The sequence below is a fragment of the Manduca sexta genome, chromosome 17, assembly GCF_014839805.1.
Source record: "Manduca sexta isolate Smith_Timp_Sample1 chromosome 17, JHU_Msex_v1.0, whole genome shotgun sequence".
In the NCBI taxonomy this organism is placed as follows: domain Eukaryota; kingdom Metazoa; phylum Arthropoda; class Insecta; order Lepidoptera; family Sphingidae; genus Manduca; species Manduca sexta.
In genome coordinates, this window is record NC_051131.1 from 5,829,104 (window position 1) to 5,846,161 (window position 17,058).

The window sequence follows — 17,058 nt, forward strand, 5'->3', positions numbered from 1 at the left end:
GAGTGACTAAAAATTATCCAAGAGCAATGCGAGTAAAACTTATTTCTCTATGGACTAAAGTGAGTGTTTTCTTCATAATGTTTCATATTGGCGTTTTTTTTACACAGGCGCACTTACCCCATTTCCAGAGGCAAGTGCGCCTACTACCATTTTTTTTTACTTTGAGCAAAACATTATTAATTTATGGTCCGATTTCCTTGAATGCCAATAGGTTGTTATCACAAAATACCAAATATCCTTAAATTAATAAAATTACATTCTTAAGTCAGCACAAAAAGAAATTATTTTGCATTGAATCCAGCTATGAAAATTTTATGGCGCACTTCCCCCGACTGACCTCAATTAAAAATACAAAAAAATAAAACGCCTTCTATTACACATACATTTAAAGTACAGAATCCTCTAAAAGCTCAAACGAAATGCAGTTATTGACTGAAGGAGCACGCTCGTCGCAAATGTATGACAAAATATTTGTTTTGGATTGGTCTAGCAACGAAACTCAATAATGACAAAAACATTGCACAAGTCAGCAAGGTTATACCTACCTACTTTAATAGTTATTCTTATATTTTTTTTTATAAATCTTGCTCCTGCCAACATCGCGTAATACCTACATAAAAAATTGAATTGTAACTCACGAAGCAGCTGTTTAAGGACAGCTTATCATTGTTGATACGAACCTTAAGTATACAAGTCGCTAAACGTAGTCAGAATGGAATGCAACTGATTACTCCACCAAGGTCGGTCGAATTCATGTCCTATAATTAATTCAACATAAAAATGAGTCAATACTTGTCGTGGCACTAAAGACGGACGGTTCAATGACCCGATTGCGTGAATAATGACGTTATAGGAACCCTCGACAGTATAATTGCACCTTATTTGTGCGTTGATTTAATGAAGTACTTTCCAACGCTTTCAGAACACAAAAGAGGCCCGTGAAAGTAGTGACGGAATCACTCACACTCTCTTTTGTATGACTAGTATCAGTATATAAAATTGATTAGGCGTAAATAGATAAATAATACCTATTTTTTGCACTCTAAAAACGGACAACCGAATTACTAATGTCCCACCAAAAACTGACTCGAAATGACAGCTTTGCTCATTCATTTTACACTGTCAGTGAAGTTTCCAAACCCCAATAAATCCATCGAATCCCTTTCTTTAAAGAACTCTTTAGAAAATATATCAAGCGTAATAGAGATGGCTAACATCACATCTTAGGAACTTTTCACTTGCAACTAGACGATATCAAACACAATTCAAGGGAACACATTCGGAAAGAACAGTGAACGGTCATAATCACGAGTATATTCATAATATATGAAGTGCGAACATGTCAATTAGTCTTGAAAGAACCGGGAATCGGTGCGCCAACCATTCGCATTACTAAAATCTACATGACGTCATCCAGGCTATCAGATAGAAATCTCTCTGGATCATGGAATTCCCTACTCTCATATTGCGGTACATTATTGGTATGGATATAATTTTGTGTGCGGATTTTTCCTTATGACATCAGGAAGCACACCAAGTGTTATTAAGTATGTTTATTGCATCAGTAGCATCTTAATACAATCACGAGTATGAAACACTTATGCCCCCATATAAAAAATAGTATATATAAAAGATTTTTCAACTTATATCCGTTGAATGTCTAAGTGCTGGTCCTAAACCTTTTGTATCAGTACTAGGTTTTGTCAATTAGCAGAGGAGGAAATCAGTTGGAAAACAATTAACTTATCTTTACATCTAAACTAATGTGTTTCATACTTTATTATATTAGTTTTGGACAACATACCTATTCATGGAAAGGTATGTAGGTCTATGTAAAATTGTACTTCGTTTATCTATCACTTCTTACAATGCAACAGTTGCTTATGCAATTGAAATTTTTCAATATATTACAAAAGTAATTATATTTACCTCATTAAACTTCATAGCAATATAGTCGTACCGTTTTATATTCAATACAATTTTATCATATTTATTGCATTATGCTGTTATTAGTATTCCAAGTTTGAATATTTCGTTGGCTATGCGGTTATGGTAAAAAATTATTGATGTCATTAGCAAATCATTTCCAATTAATGTAAGTTAAGTAAGTATTAAGTATATGTATTAAGTATATGTTTCTGACTAATATTCTAGAGTCGTTGGATTGCCTGACTTACGTTCTTCAAAGCCGTGTCTAGAAAGATCACAAGGGTAAATAAGAGAATGGCGCCAAAAGTCGTAGTAGTGCATTAAACCTTGATGTCTAATATATCCCTTAGGCTTACCGTTTCATTGTTCTGCGGCAGTATGCTTCTTTGAAGTTTTTGGACAGGATAGGTCTGCCTCCATCCAAACAATCTCACAAGTTTATCGGCTACATCTTCACATCTCGGAGTTGAGTCCTTCATTTTTTATCACTGAACTTTCTACACTAGTTCACTCTTCAAATAATTTAGGTACGAAATATGTTTATTCACATTTTCACTGATATTATCATCACTGTAAATAAATATGTATGTCTTTTCTTTTCTATTATAGATAATTTAAACGACTATAAATCTCTACAGAAGACGTATAACTTGTCTAGAGTATACAAAAACTAGCCGGCGCTGCGCAAGCGACAGCCTGGCGCTTTCTGCGGCATCAACGCTACACCCCGTTATCGGCGCCATCGTTATCTAGCTATCACCGCCCCTCCAACCTCTATACCTTCATTCCATGTCTGTTGTATCTACAAATTTGAATGCGAATCTCAAAGCTTTATGGAACTTATCTCCGATGGAGATTCCGAGGCGTCTCAGACACGTTTGCTCGACATGACACGTTTGAAGAAACAATACTTAGTTAAAGTGATGACGAAACTCAATTCCATTAAGACTAATTAGAATGGACGTGACACATTCTGGGCTTTGAACAAGTGGAGCAAAGAAAGCTGGTGTTATGTTTCGTTAGCGTTTTCAAGTTGGAGATAAAATATCTATTCTAAATAGGAGTAAACACAGACGAACTACATTGTATTTTGTGACTTAGAAATTTGCGTCCTAAAACAGTTTGTTTTACGCCATATCGCAAAGCACCTATATTTGGATTTTAAATGCCGTAGGTAATGTTTGCCAGCTGTTATCATGGAATTACTCAATGTTTGTTATATTCAATGGACCTACCTACGTGTTTAGTACATAATTTTTTCAATTCGTTTACTCGCTGAGGCAATCATGCATTATCCGCACGTTTATTATTTTCATGAAACGCTACAAAAAGCGAGTATAAACAAAGGCCTTGGGACATGCAGCTGTAATTATCACACTGCATATCAGCGCATGCCTAGCGAAACGCCGCGCCGCGTCGTGCTGGTTTGTCCACTAAACCACATGAGTACAAGAGAACTCGAGCCACCTTTCAAAACCTATTAGCTTGACTAGAATGCGCTGAAAAAATGTTACTCAGGCTATGCGCAAGGCTAGTGCCTATTAACTATAAATATTGCAAATACATACTTGCAAGAAAACACTCGTTAGCCATTATGAAACAAAAAATAGGTTCGATAGGAAATGTTGGCTTAGTATGGAAGATATTGTAATTAATTTCATACGGATGAATGATTAGGATTTCTATTTTCTATTAATATTATGTCGTCATCAAATTATCTCAAAGAAAGATTATGTGGTAGATAAAGGACAAGAAAAAATTATGTAAGAGTATAATATCATTAGCAAGAAAACTTTCACTGATAGTTGAAGATGCGTCTTTTGATGAGGTAATTGCAAACCCATTTTGCAGACACAAAAAGGCTTTTCCTCTAGTAATGGTACAATCACTGCAATCTTTTAAATCACTTTGTATGCACATTCTTCAGCACATTTCCCATTGTCTTGTTCACGTCACATCTATACTTTGAAGCGATAAACGGCTAGTAATTACGATCCCTGTTCTGCATTGAATGGAATAAACAATCGACTATTAAAACCACCAAGAGTTACTCCACAATCCACACACATATACTTTAAGTATTGCATAGCTAACAGTCATGTGGGACAGGTTTCACTCAATAATATTATATTGCTATATATTTCGTTTATGATATAAAAATTTTCAGTTGCATTGATTTTGAATTCCATAATAGACATTTTGTCTATTCGTTTATTTGTATAAATCTATATATATAAAAGAAAGTTGTGTACACACTATTTATAACTCAAGAACCGCTGAACAGACTTGGCTAAAAATTGGTAGGGAGGTGGCTTAGAACCAGGAGACGGACATATGATACTTTTTATCCCGTTCCCACGGGAACGGCTCGTGACATAAAACGAAATTTAGTATGGAGATAGTTTAAGACCCTGGGAAAGTTACTATCACGGGAAAGTATATAGTGGGACTTTTATCCCTGAAAACTCCTTCATTCGAGTGAAGCCGCGAGCAAAAGCTAGTATACAATAATTTGAATAAGTTGTATGGACTTCTATTTGGATTTTGACTGGGTATTTGATCCACTGTAATGTAATTTAGACTATTATTGTCAGTAATCTGTTTAGTGTATCTTTATAAATAAATAAATATAATACTGACAATGATTACGACTGCAAAATACTCAAAGTGGAAAGATAATGCATAATGTTTTATGGCGTTACTTAAACTAAACTTTTCTGAGGAAGGTTGGAAGAAGACATTGGCAATGAAAAATATGACTCTCTTGATACAGTCCGACAAGATTTTATACATTGTTAATATGATAATAGTATTTAAGGTGAATCCATTCTGAATTAAGGAAATAAAAAAATATTGAAGAGATTGTCACCAACATCGCTTTCTACCGCGAGATCTGGGTAAATGGATCCGTGTCAGCTGCTATTATATTACTCTGCAAACAATACCATGGCAATGATAATAATTAGGAACAGTGTGCACAAGTACATGCAGTTGCCTTCACACGTCCGTTTGCAGTAGGTACCAATGCTTTGTATTGTTTCTATAATTATTTTGTAAAGTATGCCGTGTCTTGCATTGAAATTGACAAATTCACCGTTATTGAAATAATCCGTGGTAATGTCAGGAATTATGGTAGGTAACCAATGTGAATAATCTGTTTTCAATTTAATTTTGGTTTCAAATGTAAACGATGCCTTTTACTTAAACTGTAATTTGACCAGACGATGGATAAGTAAATACTTGAATTAAGTTTTTATTCACAGACGAGCAAAGTTGATTTTGCATGCAGTCACGCCACAATGAACATGCCAACATGAAGGTAAAACAATCCGGCTTTAAACTTACAAACATGAAGTCCAGTTTAAACCGACTACTGTTTCTAATTAACATTATCCTAAGTAAGACTGAGTAGAAACTATAAAAAGGGATTTTAAAAGCTTAGTTTAAGAATGAAATCAGGAAAATTTCATAAAACATCGTGTAAAATGAAGCAATTGGCATGATGACAATGCAACGTCATCAGAAAACCTACAAAGTACTCAGGTCCAGCTGTACAACGTTTTCGCAAATGTGCATACCGAACTGACAATAGCAAGCAATGTCACAAAATGAAACGCTTTCCTTGCAAAGTAAAACTGCGATCACAAAATTCCTGAATGAATCTGGCACATTTTAGACTTATCCTTATCGTCACAAATATCACTTTTTCAAATCCGTATATTGTATAATATTTCAGTCATGAATTAAGTAAAATATCACATATTACAATAATCGATGTAAACAAACTGGAGGCTGCGCGGCGAGCAACTGGTTAGGTTTCTGCGCGTGCGCCGGTCGCGGCGCTGTTCAGTGCGGGGAGGAGGGCAAGCAGGTCACGTCTGGCCCCTCTACCCTCGCCCCTTGTGAGAGGCGGTCGCGCTATTGAGAGGTGCCTGCATACCATGTAAACAATCGCTTCACCTATGTAACTACAACTGCAAATGCTTATTCTTCTGAAATCTACTCAAAAAATGCTAGATATTTAAGCCATGGAACAATCAAAAGAATCACGGCAATAGCAACGTAACCTTGAATTATTAAATATGTATATACCTTATTACGCTGAGGTTAAAAAACTGATTACATTTGTCGTTAAATACATGCACCGGCTGGAGGTCGAAAGAAAAAGAATTATTAAAGCAGAAGTTTTACAATTTAAACAATTTCGTTTTAAATTGATTTCTTTACTTATTTAAATCTTAAGTTTTTGAATGAATTTAACTTAAAGAAGAGCCGATGGGAGTTGAATTTGAGATTTAGAATAATTATTATAGCACTTACTAGTAATCATGTCTCAGAGTCAAAATACCCACATGAAAAATCTTAGGTACTTGCCGAATGAATCTTTATAGACCAAATTCGGGATTTCCTTGCCATTTATGAGAATTATTAGTTCACGTTTTTTGAAATAAGGAATATTGTATTACTCTCTGCCAAGTGTGTTCAGGATGATCGCATCAACCATTTCATCATTTGTGTAACAGTCACAATATCAATCTAGGTCCCTACCGTAATATTGCGTATTAATTTTAAAATGGAAATTTCATCGGTAACAAGAAAAGAGAGCGGACATCCTTTATATTCCCGATTATACAGCAGGGTGCAAACGCCTTGTCGGGGGGTCAGTGGTGCGCAGAGCGTGGTGCTTAGCCAAGCATGACGAGGCTCGGACAACAGCGCGGGCACCCATCGGAACGGCAGAGCGGCGTGGGGTGTCCGCGGCCCGCGTCCGAACAACCACCTCACCACCATTCAAGGTCGAACTGGAATTACGCCTCGCGCACTAACGTTGGATTTTACATTGAAATTACTTCTTATTTTTGTGGTACTTAAGTACTTAGCCCATGTAAATTAGCAAACGAGTATTTTGAAAATGATCGTTAGCATTCTGGGGACTATCAAGGATGGAATTGTCTCTCGTTGGACATTATACTTCATCTAGGTACATTACATATTTTTACATACTTACTGTGAAATAAACATACCGTGCGAGAATAACAAAAATAATTAGCAAGTTGCCCGGTACTTGGCTTGGCGGGGTTCGCTTTGTGCCCACTGCCCAACATGAGGATTTGAATCCACTCATTGTCATACGTGATACGATGGGTAACTACCTACCTATATTGCTCAAGATATGAAATTGCCCAAATCAGTCCCACTTTATTAATGTTAATGTTATTCATAATTTACAAAAATATTTTTAGAAATTATTGCAATTTATTTGATAGAAATCCTTTTACGGGTTTATTATTTTCAATTCAATAAGACGATTTTTCATTATATTTTGGTTATTCTGAACTGTGTTGTTCATAATTATAATTAATCAATTAAGATATTTTTCGAAATTATTTATGTTCGTTTGATAAAATTCCTTCTCAGTTTTTTTTTTATAAAATAAATTATTTGATTATATTTTCCACATTATAATTAATTATTTACATATTAATCTAATAAGTTTTCGCCATTTTGAATGTAGGAATAGGGATAGGTACCTATTACTCATTACAGTTCTTACGTAGTATATTACTTACTCTATGATTGTATTACGTAGACTCGCTCCGTATGACATCATGAGATGGAACACACTTGGCGAAAATTGGAGTGCCCTGGTTATACCTCTGGCTACCTTTCCGGGGATAAAGTTAAGATATGTATATTTAGTTTTAGTTCTTGTATACCTAGGTTTTCACTTTTGTGTTCCCATCCTAAAAAAGATTTATCGTACCCAACTAATGCGTATGTCCCAACTATAGTAATTATTTTAATATAAACATGAAGCCTAAGCTAACACAAACGTGAACCAGCAATTTATTGTGATTTTTCAGGCATTATAGGTTTAATCATAAATTTGATCATCGCACTTTGGTGAACGAAATCAAATTTCATCTCTTCAATATGTTTATCAATCTTCTAACATTACATAACGATAATTTGAGCACATTGAATTTCACTGTACTCTTGAATTTTATGTTGTTTCTGTTATTATAACGGTTTAGGTTTTAATGAAAAAGTAAACTACAAACTAATGCACAAAGTAATTTATTACAGAAGTTAGGTGTTAGGATATAAAAAAATTAAAATTTTGTTGTTTACGTGTAGCGCCATCTGTGAATACAGCCATGAACTAAAACGTTGGTTAGGTAGCGTGTTTACTAGTGGTTGTATGGTAAATGTAGTAGATATTAAGACTCGAATATACTGTCATAAATATTAAACTTAATATATACCGCTAGTCGAAAATATAATAAATTTATATCATACATAATATTGTTCATATAATATTATGATTACTACAAATATTACAGTGTTCCCCGATAGATGACACTAGACTCGTAGTAGGTACGTTGAAACTGGACGGTTCTCATATTATTATAATTTATAACATGAGTAGCAAATGTTTGTTGTTTCTTACTCCATTCATTCTAGACACATTTGAAACAAACTAAAAATTTATGTTTGGTACTATACAATGTTATAGCGCCATGTAATACACAACACGTCACATATCGCAAAGGACCTTTAGATCCGAAACGTCTAACCAGCGAACGTAGAACCTACCTATCTTACATAAAAAAAAATAATATTACAATTTACAAGCAAACTAATCTTGCAGTCTATAAGGCTGATTATTTCAAATGGCTTCATTTGAAAAAAACAGAATCCTGAAACCATATTAGTGTTACGCACATATCGTCCTATTGGATATAAGCCCGTCATGGGATTATGGGTACACTGCTATGCCGCCGTATCTATTGGTATTTGTCACGTTCACTTATTTACATAAATAGCTTCGAGCAAGACTCTAAAACTGGATCTGAATGTGTAACAAAGTTTATTGACCTAGAAAATTTTGTCTACTATAGTGTAGTCATTTTAATATGCCTATCACATATAATAAAGTGCATGAACGAAGAGTACATTATTCATACATTTTCCGGGATAAAAGCGAAGTAAAACATCGTACAATGCGATAAATATATCGAGTTTTGTGATTTAGATACGCTTGCTGTAAATATTCATTGAAATGTAGTACAGATATAAATATTCTGAGATACTACACTTTCGTTTAAAATTTAAAAAAATGTAACACTATAATCTATTATAATTACTATACATAGATATAAAAATACTTCTTTGCCTTGATTTAAGTTAGTGTAGTTACCTATACTAAATTGATAATGGTTTTAACAATAATGTAGAATATATTTAAATTCTCATGTTTGTAAGTTTGAACATAATGATATATTGATTGGATATATGTACAAGTACATATTTACCTACATATAGGTTCAAAACCTTAAATTCAAAATTAATTAGATAAAACGACACTAATTTTAAATTTTAAATTATTCACATACAGTGAAGAGTAAATACTCGAGTAATGTACCATAAGAATAAGTATTTTCCCCGTCCTTATTTATAGAGTTTAGAAACGCAATTTCCCATCTGTTCCATTCAGAAACAATGGAGGCATTTAATGAAACCATCACAGAGATGTTTACTTGTCGCTTAAGCACTCAAGTAATAACATGCTTAGGGCAAGTAGTAATCCAACATTTACACAGTAATGTAAGTACCTACTGACCTAGTCATTTGTATATGACTATTAATAATTAATATGTTATGAATTATGACGTCTCTATGTGTCGGTTACTTAATTTAATTAATACTTCATCTAGTTTTATCTTTGTATGTCAAAACTACTACCTAAATATGCCACTGCATGTAATAAAACCATTTTTGCATATCAAAGAAATATATGCCTAAGCATTACAATCTCAAAATTAAATCTTATTCACAATGTTGCGATTCCTTTGTTCTAGGAAATTATAAAGATTGTAGCAAGTGTTAAAAAGTCCGCGAATCAGTCAAATCAATCTGTCGAGTGTTGATTATGTTGGCAAGGTCGACGACCCGCCTCCATTCGCAAATTTGACCCTCACATGCGGAATTTTGTGTGTAGGAACATAGCAATATCACTGCCTACAATTCTAGTACCTTTGCGTACTTGTCTCCGATTTTATAAAATCTGATATTGAACACGCGATCGCAGCTATTTATGTTGGTAAAGCAACGATTTGTAAAGGACAAAACTTGGCTTTCGATTCTGTCTTCTTTGCTATCTAATGTGCAAAAACCAAGACATATTTACTATGGGAACCTTTATATGAAAGTAGATTATCCATTGCTTGGAAGAACATTGGAAGTCGCCGATCTAATTAAGATGATTGATGCTACACGGACGGCAAATTAAACAAAAACAAATGTTAATTATGTTAAGTACTTATGTAGTATGAAGAAGCATGGTCTTTTTTTCAAATTACCTTCCACTCAGTAGAACTTAAATAACAAAATGAACAGAAATCTGTTAAGGTAAACTATGTAGAGTTACATAATACAGGAAAATAAACAGTTTTGGACGAATTGAATTTAACTAAGGTCGATCGTAATTTACTTATTTGTTATTAAGCTAAATTAAGGACATACGTAAATTGATTATAGTATATTTCTATTTCAATATAATATTATTCTATTATAATCAATATATAGCATAATTCTATTTAATATAGTGGTGCTGCGTATACATAATATACAGTTGATACACACATAAATGAAAACAAACGACACCATTTAAATAAATACGGGTTACAAACGCAATTAAAACGCATATCGGAGCATATGTTCAAGACGACCACTTTCGTTGCTGCAAGTCGACCGGAAACGGACCGGCTGAGCTGCGGTGGCCGGACAAGCTTAATTACGTAGGGTTACCAGTCTTTCAACAGCGTTTCTCTTATTTTGCTGGCCTTTTATATGGTTAAATATTATTGCTTTCTACTTAATATTTAGTTCATTGCTTTGCTTATATATCTTAATTATGTACATATCGTTAGGTAGAGTTCACGCGAAAAATACGATTGAATATCAATCCACATGTTTAAAGTAGTTAAGTAAATATTCGAAAGAACAAATTATTAATTACATTAAATACCTACAACGATATTTATATGTAGAATTTTATCTCGATAAGTACTCTTTGAACATGTTTTTCTTTGCAACTATGCTGATGTTACCGAAATGTTACAAACGGCAAAATTTTAATGTAAATTGCGTATTTAAACATTCGAAAATTCCAGTTAAAACTCGCTAATGAATTTATGTAAACTATGTAACATTTCACGGATGCGTGGTGAATATTTATTTGGTGCGGGCTGCGGGGTGACCAGCGAACGATGACGCGACCGTGGGAGAAAACGAGAGTGATGAAGTTTTGTTACTTCCCGTAAACTGGGTAAATAGAGTTGTAATAAAGTCTATTCAATAGGTGATTCAGTTGTAGTTTATTTTGTTTGGTACATGTCTCACATACTGTAGAGATATTACGAAATTACAAACAATTTCAATATTGTGGGTAACAGTGGTTTCGGTCCGCGTGGATTTTTTTCCTTTATCGTAAATGACACATGTATCTTTTTTATTATAAATAGATAATTCATGAACATAGCTAGTTCATTTTGAAACATTATATATTTTTTTTATCACTAAATGAATACTAAACATCTATTTACTAACATATGTAACTAATAATGTTAATTATTATATAAATATAAATATGGCGACTCTACCTTCAACTTAAATCCCATGATCGCCAATTTCCAGTAATTTGTGGTTTCAACCGAAGTTAAATATAAAAATAATTTAAATTCCACTAAAACAATTTACATTTCTGGATGGGTATCGCCAGGCAGGCACGCACAATGGTGCGTAGGTCTGCATCGCAACTTGAACAATGGGACCCAGCCAGGTACTGTTTTTACATTGTTTAAATAGCTACCTGCGCCCTTTGTTCCGGAATCATAAACCAGTGTACATTATTGTAAAGCTGAGTTCAACAAAACGTGAAAATACAGTTAATCCAAATGTAAATTGTTCTAGACAAAGCACTTTAATATATTTCTTAGTATTTAGGCGCTAAAAATTAGAGCATAGTGCATTATTATATTTTTTTAGATATAAATGTATATACTCCACATGAGTGAACACCAATGAACATTTATAAATGTCTACACGTAATGTATACTTTGCGGTTCCGCTACAAATACAGCGGAAAATTCAATCTACATTAACTATTATCGCCTCGAATGTCGCTATTTTTGTACAAACCAAAATTCAAGGACAAAGAATTTAAATAGACTTAATTTACAATACAAATTGCACAATTCGTAGTGCTTGCAATAAAAATGTTTATAACATCAAAAACGACAAACAAAGCACATCATATTACTTTATACAACTTTTATGATTAACTGAATACGAGTAGAAAGTGTGCTATCATAGAGCGCTGAGTAGTGAGGACTGAGCACTGAGCATACAGTCAACGGAAGGCGTCCAATAGCGCCGCTTTATAAATCGTGGCAGTATGGCGCTTGGCAGGTAACATTCCACTGGAGGCGCGCCCCCTGCCCTGCCCGCCGCTCAGGGGTATAATTACAACAGATAAAAACCGTCTCCACCTAGACGAGAGACACTCTCCATCTGTTCTTGCTATGCTGTGTTAGTAATATTTATAAGACTGAAGAAACATTTTATGTTTGCATCATTTACTTGAACATTTTATTGCTTTCACATAAGTATTTAGAACGAATTTTTCGAGTTATCTTACCACCTTGAGTATATCCGTAATTTCATTTAAATTTAATTGAATATTGCAGAGCTACTATGATTGAAGGTTATTTTTTAATGTAACCAAGTTTTAACTATAGGTTTGAGCTTACCTAATATTTGGGGTAATAAATCTGGTTATTTTGAATATGTTACCCAACATAATATATTAGTATTGATAGGGTAAATAGCTATTCTAAAAATTGTAAAAATGTGTCAACATCGCATATAAAAAAATATTCGAAAAGTAATGTACGCGTAATAACCTAATGTATTTAATTGTACTCATAATGGAACACAATTGTAAGTCGTATAATCACTGTATTTTATAATTTAAAACATTTTTTTTTTCCGTCTTCGTTCGGTTTTTACGACTCTAATCTCTATCCCTGCGAAGATAGTCAATAAGATATACTTCTGCAAAGCTTTATTCTCAGGTTGCAACAGAATATGGGAACAACACAAAAAGTGCGCGCTAAATCGAGCCTCCATTGCATAAAAAATAGAAATGTAGTTTGTAAAGGATCACCGTTTATGAAAAGCCTTGTTTGGAATCAGCTATTGGTCTACCTGATCCCAACAGGTACCTGCGTTATGTCGGAATAATTATTATTTCCGTACTATGCGGAAAATATAATTTAATTATGGATTATTTTTACAACCTACTTAGTTATAATATTACTTAAAAATTACTAAAATATTAGTCATTCACAGAGAGATAATTATTCTCCAGAGTACCCCAGCAGATTGTAGCAAATAACATGCAGTCTCAAATAAATCTCTGGGTAATAAACTGACATGCAATGTATGTGTATTGGTTATCTTAATTGTGAGTTAAGATTGTGTACCACCTCAACTTGCGATCCAAAAATTGTTTTGAACCATGTATATTTGAATTATCGGGGACATGTAATTAATTTACGCAAAACGTTATTAATTTTTTTAAAAAATATATATAAGTAAAAGTTACACTTTGATATTCTTACGTTGACATTTTACTTTTTACGTTGCATGTCCCATATTATCAGTCACGATAAATGCTGTATAGGGTACATAAAAACTCTACCTTATTCTTTTATAAATATTCAAATTTAACACAACACAATAGTGCAACAGAAAACAATTCGCCAAACACAATTTTATTCATACAAACTGAATAACCGCGGTACACCCATTACCCATGCAAAATAGTCCAAATGTTCCTTAACAGTAAACTTCGCTTTCGGTGAATTTGCCAACAGCACACAGTAAAGTGCTGACCTTGAAAATAGTAACACAATAAACTGGTAAATAATATTTCCATGTCGGGCGTATTTTTACAAAATCTCAGCACAATGTACAACTGTTGTAAAAACTTGTTTTTATGCCTATTGTAGTCTCCGCGTTTAGATATAATCGTTTTACTTAGCTATATGTATTAAGGGAATGGTGGTAGATGCCGCACTTTTTTAAATTAAGCTGTGATACGAAAACTTTTGATATTATTTAAAAATATTCAATGTTATTGGTAGATCTATCCTTGAAATTAAAATCGGTAAATGAAGAAAAACGTTTTCCTTACGTACATAAAAAAAGAAAAAAATATTTCAACCCTAACAAACAGGATACACGCCTACCTACGGTAGAGCATAGTAGCCCCAGTGCTTTTTTGGTGTATAAACAGCATTATTTGATCACACAAGATGTAGTTTTATTCCAAATTTAACAAAATTTATATCGTGTATTATTAGTTCATTTATTTTGATTAACTTCTTTTTTATTTTCGGCACAAATTTCTCAAAAATCATTTTAAATAAGTAATTAAACTTAAATCTACGAAATTAGTTTTCCTAAAGTATTATTGACATTTTAGTGTTCGATGGGGTATTTAATATTGTCGAACTATTTTATTTATATTCCTGGCCCTAAAGACATCTATACTTTTAGCTAGGGAGTGTTGTATCTTGTACTTAAAAATCTCGCGGCATCTATACCCCCGGGGCGTCTATACCACAATTCCAATATCGAAACTCCCTCAGTAATAGAGAAGGCTTGTCTCAGGAGCAGCGAGTTAGCATAAAATACAATGCTGATATATTTATAAATATTATTATTTATTAGATATTATAAAACGAGGGAATTATGTTTATTAATTACGTCACTTGTTAAAATAGTACGCTCACCTACAAATCATAATCGCAAACCTGGCATAGACAGGAACTCAAATGGCAACCTAGCAGCGTCTTATTGATCTATACAGGTGTTCAATCAACAAAAAATTTGTGGAGTCAAAAACCTTGCCGGTACACGCCTTTTATAAGATTTATAAAGAATATACAGGTACGCAACCTCGGAACTGAAATTCATTCGTATTGTGATTATTTCCAAGCGATTAATGCTTGTTCTGGTTTATCAAGGAAAGCCAGGGTAAATTAGACTAGTTACGCATCGTAATCACTTTGTCATATTGAGATTCGTGATGATCTATGGGCTCTCGTTATATGTAGTTAATTGATATAGCTAGATCCATAACATTAAATACATACTACCGAAAATATTTTAAATTATTTTCGTAAATGTTTATTTTTGTATTTTCAAATGTGAAGTACATACGTGATTATGTTTTCTGTTTTGTATTGATAAAGTTTAGCTTACTTAACCAAACGTATCTATTACCTGCATAAAGTAATGTTAAACAGTTCATTCTATTAGGCTTACAAAAACTTTTAGAAACCGTCTGCAATACAGTTAACATCATTTCATAGCATGCACGCAACTGTGGTTTTGATAAACAAAACACGAATCAAATGTTTTTAACTCGTCACAATAAAAACCGAGTGAGACATGACTCATAGTCTGTACTCTGTAGATTTTAGTATCGCTCTAAGGATGCATTCACCTCACAATACGTCCCTGGTCATATCAGTATATTTGGCTCTTTACATGATGGTCTCTACATCACATATTATTTATTATTATGTCCTATGATATTCGATAAATCGGTAATTTGATATCTCTTTATGCTGCAAAAAACGTGTGATGCATTCCACTGTGAATGGTGCCTTGCTGTGCGCACGGCGAAACAAATTGTTCATTATAGGCTGTTATGATTGATGCCGATGACGTTGGTTTCGGAGTATGTTATGACTTGATTTCAACTATTTTTCCTGGTTCGTGTCATTTGTAAGTAATAGTACATTAACGTGTTTGTTCTGAATTCTACGCGTAGCATATTCTAGTAAATAAATTTAATATTATATATATATATATATATATATATATATATATATATATATATATATATATATATATATATATATATATATATAGTGGTAATACCACTCTGTATGTTCATGTCCGCTGTCTATAATACGAAAGGATCAAATCGACAGAGTTAGGAGCACCGTTTCACACAAAACTAAAGTGAAGTACTAAATACCCCGTTTTTTTCTTGATCGTTATTCTATCTTTTAATACTTGTAGAACATTCAGATTCCCAACCGGTTGTTCAAGGATCATTATCTCGCAGACTACAGACGCTTGTTTACCCCGCTAAGGGACTTCAAGGCAGGCTAACTGTAACTAAAAGCTATTTACATTATAAACATAAATAAACAAGATAAAATAAACAACTATTGAGCTTTACAGCCAAGAATAGCGCTCTCACTTAAGAATAACTTGTCTCTATAAAAGAAAGCCAGAACACGGAACTGTAAAAAATCTTAGATCGTAGTTTAACTTGTCGAACCATAGGTCCATTTACGCCTCATTCTCATTACCAATCTAATCATGTTACAAGAGGAATGTTCTGCGACTGTGACTTCGTGGTAATGCTAAGTAGCTGTTTGTCGCATAATTGGGCATGGAATATGACGCGACGGTACACGTGCGCGTGACTCAGGACTTGTGAACATACGCCCACTGCCAACGACTGTAAATTCTAAAATACGTTACATCAACGTTTATATACAATACTAGCTTCCGCCCGCAGCTTCGCCCGCGTGGATTTCGGGTTTCAAAAATGGAGAAGGTGCTCAATTTCTCGGGATGTTTTTTTTAATTTATGGTGGTATGCAGGTGGTCCGATTGTCCGGTCAGGGTCTGATGATGGGATCCTGGTGAAATCGAAGGAACTTTTAACCATTAAGGTTGCACACGAAATGACGGAAGCTTAAAAAATGGAGTAACTTCTCCCGTTTTCCCAACATTTTCCATCACTGCTATGCTCCTATTAATTGTAGCGTGATGAAAAGTATACTATAACCAGCTCAGGAGTATGAAAAATAATTGTACCAAGTTAAGTTAAAATCCGTCGAGTAGTTTTTGTTTCTATAACGGTTATACAGACAGACAGACAAAAATTTTACTAATTGCATTTTTGGCATCAGTATCGATCCCTAATCACCCCCAGTTATTTTGGAAATATATTTCATGTACAGAATTGACCTC

The 17,058-nt window shown here is 33.7% G+C and overlaps 1 protein-coding gene across 7 annotated transcripts in view; it reads right to left on the minus strand.

Moving 5' to 3' along the window:
• Positions 1 to 17,058, minus strand: part of LOC115454150 (partitioning defective 3 homolog B) — a 46,888-nt gene that overhangs the window by 23,248 nt on the left and 6,582 nt on the right. Inside the window, exons 1-2 of one of the 7 annotated variants that reach the window (XM_030182911.2) lie at positions 5,696 to 5,781; positions 2,286 to 2,499 (exon numbers count right to left, since the gene is read on the minus strand). The exons of 1 other annotated variant lie outside the window; for it this stretch is intronic. In XM_030182911.2, the coding sequence (XP_030038771.1) occupies positions 2,286 to 2,408 (123 nt within the window). In that variant the 5' untranslated portion in view covers positions 2,409 to 2,499; positions 5,696 to 5,781. Of the gene's footprint in view, positions 1 to 2,285; positions 4,271 to 5,695; positions 5,782 to 17,058 lie in introns of those variants that run through there. 5 more of the 7 variants (XM_030182903.2, XM_030182946.2, XM_030182890.2 and 2 more) reach the window with 5 other exon arrangements.